The sequence below is a fragment of the Myotis lucifugus genome, unplaced genomic scaffold (assembly GCF_000147115.1).
Source record: "Myotis lucifugus unplaced genomic scaffold, Myoluc2.0 scaffold_86, whole genome shotgun sequence".
NCBI lineage: Eukaryota > Metazoa > Chordata > Mammalia > Chiroptera > Vespertilionidae > Myotis > Myotis lucifugus.
The window spans coordinates 1,360,450-1,371,239 of NW_005871134.1; the positions used below are offsets into that span (position 1 = coordinate 1,360,450).

The following is a 10,790-nucleotide window of genomic DNA, read 5'->3' on the forward strand; positions in this document are numbered from 1 at the left end:
GGGAAGGGTGGGGGGGGGGCACTTATACCAGAAAGAGCTCTCCTGTCTCATAGCACTGGGCCCTCCCCCCCCACGCACTATTTTTCTGGGGGTGGGGGGGGGGGCGGGGGGGCCATGGGAGGTTGAGGCACCTCAGTCACGCCACATCCCGCCTCTCAGGAGGCACTGGGACTATGCCGCCCCCTCTCTCACTGCCTCTGTAAAAGGTGTGGCACTGGAACCAGGACTGAGCAGCCCCCTCTCCTGCTGCCTATGCGGAAGGGGGGGCGCCGGGATCACCATGGCTGGCCTGGCAATGCAGGCTCCCTGGCCCTGCCCCCGCCCCATTCCCTGGTCGTTCCGGAAGGTCGTTCCACAGTCCAGTCTAAGTAGAACATTAGTTCTTTTTTTTTTTTTTTTAATATATTTTATTGATTTTTTACAGAGAGGAAGGAACAAAAGCTCCACAAGCTCCTGACTGGATCAAGTTCACAGCCCCTGTATCTACTTCTTCCTTGGGAGCATCATCTCCCCACTTCCTGCCGCTGGAAAACTCCCCTGAGCTATAAAGTTCCTTGGCACGCTCGTGTGCAGTGCGTTTCCTCTGTAGAGGACAACAACAATTACCACTTGCAGGAGGTTCAAGAAGGAAGAATAAGATGCACCCTGAAAACACGGTAGGCAGGAAATAAGACTGCTCTCTCAGAGTTACACTTGCAAAAAATAAAAACACTCAATAGACCAGAGCAGAGAAATGCAAATTCAACTTAAAGACCAAAGGCTCACAGGTCTATTACTGCTGATAGTAACTTTATTAAAGATAGTAACCTTATTAAAGACAGTGAAAAAGTGTGTTGATCAGACAGGTGTTCATGTTTGCAATGACAACATAGGAAAGAGAGAACCAGAGAGCTAAACAATGGCAGTGTCCCTCCAAGCACCATGCCGGGTAGATAATACACTGGCCCTAGGAAAAAAACTTTTTCAGTCCCAGTAGAAGTCTCCATTTGACAACACTGTGTTCTATTTGAGCAATACTGTGCTCCCAAGCAACCTTCTAGTAAATTCATTTTCTGCACAGAATGCTTAATGGGGAATATACTGGTTACAAAAGTAAATATTCAGTCCACTTGAGGGTTATGACTCTTATAAATACTTTATAATTTGCCTCTTTTGAACATTCTTGGTGTGACTCCACATCCTCATGGCTGATCATCTTAAAGGCACTGATGAAATATAGCACTTGAGCCTACAGGGATGTGGGTCAGACCCAGTAGGAAAGTTTGTACCTTGTGATGTGTCTTAGAAACCTTTGGATCACCCATCCCTCACCATTCACTATGAGCATATCCTTCTTTATACTTCTCCCCCAGAATACAAAAGAACACTTAATCAATCACTTACCTCAAATGAAGGAAAGCCAAATGGCAATATTTCATATCAACTCTTCAACCATTCCTTAGAATTTATCTTATGTTACCAAATAGCTCAAAAGAAGAAAGGAGCTAATATGCAGAAGATAATATTCTTTATGTGGTTTAGGATGGAAAAATTAGAAGGATCTAAATGTATTATGATGAGCTTAAAAATGATGATTCATTTACTTAAAAGAATATTATGCAATCAATAAAAATGCTAAGTATAAAGTTAGCAATATGAGAAAAAGCATATGATACTGTGGCAAATGTAAAAAGTAGACTTACAAAACCACAAAACTATCTGCATACAGTGTTTAAAACATGCATAAGAAAAAAGAGCTGGGGAGAACTACACCAAAGGGTTGCAGGCTCGATTCCTGGTCAAGGGCATGTTACTGGGTTGTAGGTTCAATCCCCATCCCTGGTTGGGGCACATGCAGAGCACAACCAATTGATGTGTCTCTCTCACATCCATTTCCTCCCTCCTCCCCCGCTTCAACTCTCTTTAAAAATCAATGGAAAAAATATCCTGGGGTGAGTGTTAACAAAAAAATAAATAAATAAAGATATTGACAATAAATGAACATATCATATTCTCAGACTCATATTGGGTTCTGGCAAATATATCAAAGAACGGTCGCAGTAAAAGCTTAAAGGCATTCCATAAGAGGCATTTTGTTACAGTTCAGAGAAAAAATTTATTCACTCTTCCATGGGAACTGCTACTGAAAAGGAGCCCTCAGATGTCACAATCTTAAAATATAAGACCAGACCTTTGCAATTTCTAAGAAAAGGAAAATTCATACTGGTTCTTCTCTGTAGAACACAACTTGTGCAAAGTATTTCATAATAACAATTTAAAATTTAATGAAGTAACTTTTAATTTGGTTCAAGTTACTAAGATTTTAAAGTAAATGTAATCTAATCATCCTAAATTAATCTAATCATCATTAATTTAACAAATGCATGGGCTGCAAAATTAAACCAATATCAGCTTGGCATATACTGTTACATTGATGTTAATTCCAGAAACCCAGTTTAAACAACAGAGAATTCAAGTTACCCTTAGATCTGACATCAGCTTCTTGTCAAGCGTCTGCTCCAAGAAATGAGAACTGACTTGCTCCATAGAGCCCTGTAAAAAAAAAGAATCCAAAACAAACTGAACATCTTTTAAGATCTGAACATTATCTCAATAGTCAAAGTTTGCAGTCAATGTGTAAAGATAACATTATTCTTAACATTAAAGATGCCTATGGATTCTGAATCAGCAGGAAAATAACAAAAACATTAGCAGCAGCAGCAGCTAGTTCCTAAATAGAGTTCACTGTGTCATGCACTAAGTGCTTTATACATACATTAATTCATTTAGTCCCCCTCCAAAATAAATACTATTATCAGTTCCATTTTTGTTTGTTTTAAAATTTTTTAATTGATTTTTAGAGAGAGAGGAAGGGAGAGGGAGACAGGGAGAGAAACATTGATGCAAGAATGAAACATTGATCGGCTGCCTCCTGCACACCCCACAATGGGGATCTAGCCAGCAAGCCTTTGGTGCACAAGACAGTGCCCAGCCAACTGAGCCACACCAGCTAGAACCAAAACAAAGTTTTAAAATGTGAATTCAAAAATAAAATCAGTAACAACTGGTTTAACTCTGTATTTTATTATGAACAAGCAATCTATATATATAAAAGCCAAGCAACCAGAACAACGGAACGACCGGAACAACCAGAACGACCGGTTGACGCACACTATGACGCACACTGCAGTGGCCAACTGGCCTGATCGAGGCCCCGATCAGCCCCTCCCCCTGCTGGCCTGTCCCCTATCGGCACCCCCATCCCGATCGGGGGCAGGGTTGGTTGGCCAACCTCCCGCCTCCCCTTCTCCCCACTAGCCTGGCCCCGATCGGCCCCCATTGTGGCGGGCCAGCCTGACCCCACCCGTGCACAAATTTGTGCACCGGGCCTCTAGTATAATTCATAAGCAATACTGATATCATCCAAATTCCTTATTATTCCATAAAAATGCATCACACAGTTTTTAGCAATTACTCCATAAATACTGGTCATAGAAATAGGGCTACCACTGGGTCTGAGTCCAGTACAGTCATGTCCAAAGTATTTAGCCAACAATTTTACCAAGACTGGCAGTGTTGGAGGCCCTCAAAAAGAAAGTGTCCAAAAAGAATCTCAGATTTTCTTGCTGTGATATTCACAAAATTTTATAGATATGCGCGCGCGCGTGTGTGTGTATGTATGTATATACTATAATAACCCCCACTATCACACATAGAATATGTTACAATTTATAGTATCTCATTTGAGCATCATGACAACTCAGTGAGGTAAATATGAGAGATATCATAACCCTCTTAATAGATGAGGAAACCAAAACTAAGGTCAAGTGACATCTCAAAGATAACACAGATATGAAATAAGGCTATTATTAGGTCAACACTCCTTTTATAAAACAGTTCCATCTCTGAAAAATTAACTTTTTTTAAAAAATAAATGTACTCTGAATCCCCAAAGGCAAAACAGAAGAGTACCAGGCTAAAAGTCAGGAGATTAGTATCTGAATCCCATTCCACAACTTTCCATTTGGATTAGTTGAATTCATTTCTCAGAGCCTCAATTTTCTCACCTGGAAAATGGGAATAACAATATCTACCTTGCTGGGTTACTGTGAAGAATAAGTGAGATCATGTAAATGGCCTCATAGTATCTAGGTCATAAAAGGTGCTTAGTAAACGGAAGCAACTATTTTTATTATTATTTACTTTTATCCCTAGGCCTTGGCTATCTTATAAGCTAACAAATGTAAATAGAAATGTCTTTAAAATTCTTTCTAGCTCTAAAAGACTATACTTCTCCATTGGAAAGTGAGCTATTTCTTTCTATTTTAAGAAACACTATCATTTCTAATAGTGGGTTACAACTGTCCCTACCTGTAGTTTCTCAAAATGTTTGTATAAGTGTAACAGGCAACGTGTTCACTAAGAAAGTGTAACTTGTAGCGCTGACGTGGCTCAGTGGTTAAGCGTCAACCTATGAACCAGAAGGATATGGCTTGATTCCGGGTCAGGACACATGCCTGGGTTGTGGGCTCAATCCCCAATGTGGGGAGTGCTGGAGGCAGCCAATCAATGATTCTCTCACATCATTGATGTTTCTATCGTTCTCTCCCTCTCCCTTTCTCTTTGAAATCAATAAAAATATATTTAATAAATAAAAGAGTGTAACTTACCAATAGCTTTGCAGCTTGAACTCGAACCACCCAGGATCCATCACTGACCATGTGACAAATTTTCCCAAAAGCATCATCAACTAAGCGAATTTCTTCATTAGAAGATGGGATTGGGACAATGCTAAATTAAAAGAAAGAAAAAACATAAAACATAAGTCTAAAGCGTCAGGTTCAATAAACTGGGAATGATAAACAGCACAAGTCGAGATGATAATTGAATAATTAAAATCCTAGAATGATGAAATACATTTCATAGTAAACAAATGACTCTGAGAGTATAAGTCAACTCTTTTAGTTGTGCTGCAAATTTTCACTGTCTTGAATAAAAATGTTTAACTCATCGGAGGTACAAAGATTTATGAAGATACCAAAAACTAGCTACCACAGAGTACTTTAAATCTGTTTATTCCATACTTGCATTGCTGTGAATATAGTAAATCTCAGAATAAATAAGTATAAAACATACTTGTATATCTGGTCCTAAAAGGAGAGGCAAATTCCAATCAGTCTTTTTTTTTTTTTTTTTTTACTATATCTGTCTCTCCACCTCCCAGAATCACTGTGAGAATGATTTGATTACTGCAAAAATGTTTTTAACCAGGAAAATACTACATAAGGGATCATTATCCTCAAACTACCTAGTATCTTTATCTGGTATTTGTATTTGCTAAAATGGGCCCCAAACAATTTTAAAGATTTAAAAAGGGTAGGGTAGAGGTAGGGAGGAAGCTGCAAAGCACTCAAGAAAGACAGTCCCATCCCTTCATTTAACTTTCATTTACAAAAGAGGAGGTTGGGACCCAGAGAGTTGAAGTATCTTTCCAAAGATACACAGAAAGGATGGCAGAGCTAAAGAATCAGGACCAGATATCCTGATTTCCAGGGTCTGTACTTTCCCCCTATTTCACACTGCCTTCAAAAAATCTAACCAACTTTTTTTTTCTTCTGGAGGTGGGCTTTTTACACAGTGGGAGGAGAGAAAAATGGCTTAGCAATGAATGAAAGCTGGCTTACACCCACACTGACCTTTCAGGATAGAGCTGACTGACAACCCAGATAAGCTGGACTGCAGCACTGCGCACTTGTTCATAGTCGTCAGAGAGCAATTTACAGGCCTGCAAACAAGGATTCCAAAAGTCTATTAGTTTTGTATCCCCCCAAGGTGATGTTTAAACTATTTTCACAATGAAGATAGGGTGGCTGGATAAGGATGCTAATCATAAAACCTGTGGGTGGTTTTAGCTACTTGAGCCTTTGCCCAACAAAGAATTCTTGGCTTCTGTCAGCTGCTCTGTGTTCTGACTGAGCCCTCCCATCTCAAGTCTGGAAGCAGAACCACAGCCTGATAGCACACAAACGCCATCTAAAAGAGCACAATTCCAGTAAAGCCTTCTGGGAGCCCACACTGCTGCTCTCACAGGCTCAAACACCAGAGATGGTTTTTTGCCTATCTGTGAAATCAAAGCACAAATTTCTGATTGACAATCTTTCTGAAATAATTGCACAATTTTAATGCTAAGCTGCCAAAAGAGGCCAGATTTTTCTGTTTTACTTTGGTCTGAAATGGCATATCTCTACTCCACTCATAGTCATAGCAACACCCTTGACTTCAACAACATCCAGAACTACTCCATGTCTGAGATTTTAAAATCCTAAATTCCATGCTCTGACCAGAACTTGCTACTCCATCAGCTTGTGCTAAGCCCACCAAGACTTAATACCTACCAGTGATGGCGAACCTATGACACGCGTGTCAGAGGTGACACGCAAACTCATTTTTTTGGTTGATTTTTCTTTGTTAAATGGCATTTAAATATATAAAATAAATATCAAAAATATAAGTCTTTGTTTTACTATGGTTGCAAATATCAAAAAATTTCTATATGTGACACGGCACCAGAGTTAAGTTAAGGGTTTTTCAAAATGCTGACACGCCGAGCTCAAAAGGTTCGCCATCACTGACCTAACCTAACTACAGTTTCAGCTTCTCCCAAGAATGGAATTTTAAACCAATTAGTCTGGAATTTCCTGGTCAGCACTAATGAGGTAATCTGCCTGATAAGACCCCCTAAGGTAGTGGTTCTCAACCTTCTGGCCCTTTAAGTACAGTTCCTATGTTGTGACCCAACCATAAAATTATTTTCGTTGCTACTTCCTAACTGTCATGTTGCTACTGTTATGAATCGTAATGTAAATATCTGATATGCAGGATGGTCTTAGGCGACCCCTGTGAAAGGGTTGTTCCACCGCCAAAGGGGTCACGACCCACAGGTTGAGAACCGCTGCCCTAAGGGAAAGTAACCTTCCCCTAAGGCAGCGGTTCTCACCTTCCTAATGCCTCGACCCTTTAATACAGTTCCTCCTATTGTGACCCCCAATTTCATTGTTACAAATTGAACATAGTTAAAGCATAGTGATTAATCACAAAACAATATGTAATTATATATGTGTTTTCCGATGGTCTTAGGTGACCCCTGTGAAAGGGTCGTTCGACCCCAAAGGGGCCTCGACCCACAGGTTGAGAACCACTGCCCTAAGGGAAAGTAACCTTGCCCAAAATAATCCACTTTTTAAATTTCCTTGGCCCATCTTCTTTCTGCCTACAAAAACCTCCCACTTTGTACAACTCCTCAAAACATCCTTCTATTTACTATATGGGATGTTGCCCAATTCATGAATTACTAGTATTCAATGGCTCCAATTAGATCTTTAAATATACCTGGCTGAATTTGTTTTTTAACACTACTTAACTGATACAGTCTCATGCCACTAAATATATCGATCATCTATCTGGTTGACCTTTCTTCCTCTGAGTCCTTACTTGCCAAGTTTCCTTTAATTATTTGGCTTCCCAATAGTTTTCTAATAGGGAGAGAAGGGGCCAGTCGCGTCAAAACAACCATTCTGAACTCATTCTACTTCATTTTTTTTAAAGAATAAACTTGGTATGCTCATCAGTCATAGGGGCTTGGCTATAATAATCTTCCTCTGAAAGATAAACCCACTTTGATAGACTAACAAAATCTGGTCTCTGAGCATGGATTTAGATTGCCTGTCTCTAGATTCCTGCAATTATTCTACAAGAGAAATACCACTTTGTAAGGCCTTTTGGTGAGGCAATCAGCTTCTCCTAGCGATACTATAAATTCATTGTGCCTCTCTTTACCAGTACTACAATAAGCATTTGATAACTTTTCATATGATCCTGGGTCTTGGTCATCCTCCAGTTTGTCAAGTGTGGTTCCCAGAACTGACTTCAGGTTTAGCCCAAGCAACCAGAGATCAGCAAGAATAGCACTTTCCTTATTCTGAATACTACACTTCTCTTTGTATACTCTGATATTTATAATGTGCTACCTAAATCCTCCTAAAAGTCCTTTTCATATACACTAGACCTATTCAATTACATATCCCCATTTTCTTCATAGAATCTGTTTTGAATACAACCTCACATTCATCCCAATTAACATTACCTCTATAAGCTAGCTGAAGCTCTGTTTTCAAATCCTGACAACCAATATGCCACCCTCCCAGTTTCATACTTCCCCTTCCTTGCAGATAGTCATTTAAAGTACCTGATTATAAATTGTTTGGTGTAATTTCAGTCCTCTTTCATGAAGCTGCAACTATAAAATAAAGATACAGTGTAAGTATTTGGGGGAAAAAATCCCTTTTTCCAATGTCTCCCCACAATCTCAAATACTTTCCTGCATTATAACAGATTAACATGGTTTCCATTAGCCAAAATCAGTGCTATCTATATAAATAAGAAACCTGGTCAAAGACTTTTTAGTAGACATAATCAAACACTTGATAAATCTAACCCATGGACTCTTCCAAAGGGATATTAGAAAAACATGAAACAATTATAAGGAGGCTGAGGAAGACATGATTAGCACCATTTCCTCCTAAAAAGCAACCCCCTCACACTGGTAAATTTCTCCTATATTTCGGAAACATGGAACGTACAACCTGAGCCTACTGGAAGACAATATGCAGAGGGGGTGGTGCTGCCATGTTTCAGAAATGCAAGTGAAAGCTACCAGAGAAGCCCAAAGAAAAGCACACCTGTTATATAGAAATGTGTGCCTTTGAGCCCACTGATGCCACCAACACCTTCCTGAAAAGTATGGATAAGGTGTATCCCGGGGGGATTCCGAATGTATCCAAGGCAGCATTGCCCATGTACAAATGAAAACAGGCAAACAAACAAATAAAACTGTCCCAATTTAGTTCCCGTGATCATGTTTACCATGGCTTTTATAGCTGCTGTTCTGACACGCGGGTCTTGGTCACTGAAGTAATCCCCTATAATCTTCTGGACATCTCTGATAGCTAGGCCCTCTGCATCCTTTGTGACACTTTTCTCCAAAGAGCCGAGATTGCCAAGTAATTGCAGGCACTTATTTCTTACACCATGGGAAGTATCTGTCAGGTGCTATAAAAACAAAAGAGAGAAAAAAAAGGACATGATTAAGTTATCTTTAAAACAAACCAACCAAACAAACAAACAAAAAACAGAAACAAAAGCATTCTATCAGCTTTAGGCATGACTTGGAACACTATACTCTCACCATAACCTGTATAGTATCATGTTACATGAGTATGGTCCTCCAAAAAGAATCATAAGTCCTTAGAAAATAAAAAATAAGACTCCCTTTTGTTCATTACAGTAGTCCAATCATACTGCCTTGTAAAGGTAGGAGTGAGTACTTTAAAAATGTCCTCTAGCCCTGACCAGTTTGGCTCAGTGGCTAGAGCGTCGGCCTGTGGACTGAAGAGTCCCAGGTTCGATTCCGGTCAAGGGCATGTACCTTGGTTGCAGGCACATCCCCAGTGGGGGGGGGGGGGGGGGGGGGGGGCGCGTGCAGGAGGCAGCTGATGGATGTTTCTCTCTCATGGATGTTTCTGGCTCTCTGTCCCTCTCCCTTCCTCTCTGTGAAAAATCAATAAAATATATTTTTAAAAAAATAAAAATAAAAAATAAAAATGTCCGCTAGCCCAACAACCAGTGTGGCTCTTGGTTGAGCGTTGACCTATGAACCAGGTCACAGTTTGATTCCTGGTGGGAGTACATGCCCAGATTGCAGGCTCAGTCCCTAGTAGGGGACAGGCAGAAGGCAGCCAATAATCCTCTCTCATCATTGATATTTCTATCCCTTTTTCCCTCTCCCTTCTGTCTCTGAAATCAATAAAAACATTTTAAAAAAGATTATCAGTAAGAGGTACATACAGAAGTAGAAGTATTTATAATCAAAATAACATGAATGACAAGGATTTACTTTTTTGTTGTTGTTAATACTTACCCCAGGATATTTTTCCATTAATTTTTTTTTTTTTTTTAGAGAGAGTGAAAGGGAGGGGGAGAGACAGAGAGAGAGAAACATTGATGTGAGAGAGAGACATTAATTGGCTACCTCCCGCACCCGCCCCAACCAGGGCTGGGGATTGAGCCAGCAATCGAGGTACATGTCCTTTACCGGAATCAAAACTGGGACCCTTCAGTCTAAAAGCTGATGCTCTATCCATTGAGCAAACTGTCTAGGGCTTTTTATTTACTGCACATTGAAAGGAAATTAGAAAAAATATTTTAATACTGCTATCACCCTTTCTCTTTAATAGAAGTGTCAACCAAATTCACGACTGACAATGACAGATTGAAACACAGGCGTGCGATTGGCGCCATCAAGAGCTTTATTAGTATACTAGAGGCCCGGTGCACAAAAATTTGTGCACTTGGGGGTGGTCCCTCAGCCTGGCCTGTGCCCTCTCGCAGTCTGGGACCCCTCGGGGGATGACCACCTGCTGGCTTAGGCCTGCTCCCCGGGGGGTTGGGCCTAAGCTGGCAATCAGACATCCCTCTGGCAGCCCGGCAGCCTCGGGGGATGTCCACTTGCCAGCGGGGAGCAGACCTAAGCTGCAGTCAGACATCCTTAGCGCTGCTGAGGAGGCAGAAGAGGCTCCCACCACCACTGCTGTACTGGCAGCCATCAGCCTGGCTTGTGGCTGAGCAGAGCTCCCCCATGTGGGAGCGCACTGACCACCAGAGGGCAGCTCCTGCATTGAGAGTCTGCCCCCTGGTGGTCAGTGTGTGTCATAGTGACCAGTCATTCCCAGTCTTTCTGCTGTTAGGGTCAGTTT

The 10,790-nt window shown here is 40.8% G+C and overlaps 1 protein-coding gene across 1 annotated transcript in view; it reads right to left on the reverse strand.

Annotated features, from left to right (window-relative positions):
• INTS4 (integrator complex subunit 4) overlaps positions 1-10,790 on the reverse strand; it is a 68,826-nt gene that overhangs the window by 44,466 nt on the left and 13,570 nt on the right. Inside the window, 6 exon segments of the mRNA XM_006091064.3 lie at positions 435-583; positions 2,461-2,532; positions 4,650-4,770; positions 5,676-5,764; positions 8,225-8,275; positions 8,902-9,087. Coding sequence (XP_006091126.1) covers positions 435-583; positions 2,461-2,532; positions 4,650-4,770; positions 5,676-5,764; positions 8,225-8,275; positions 8,902-9,087 — 668 coding nt within the window.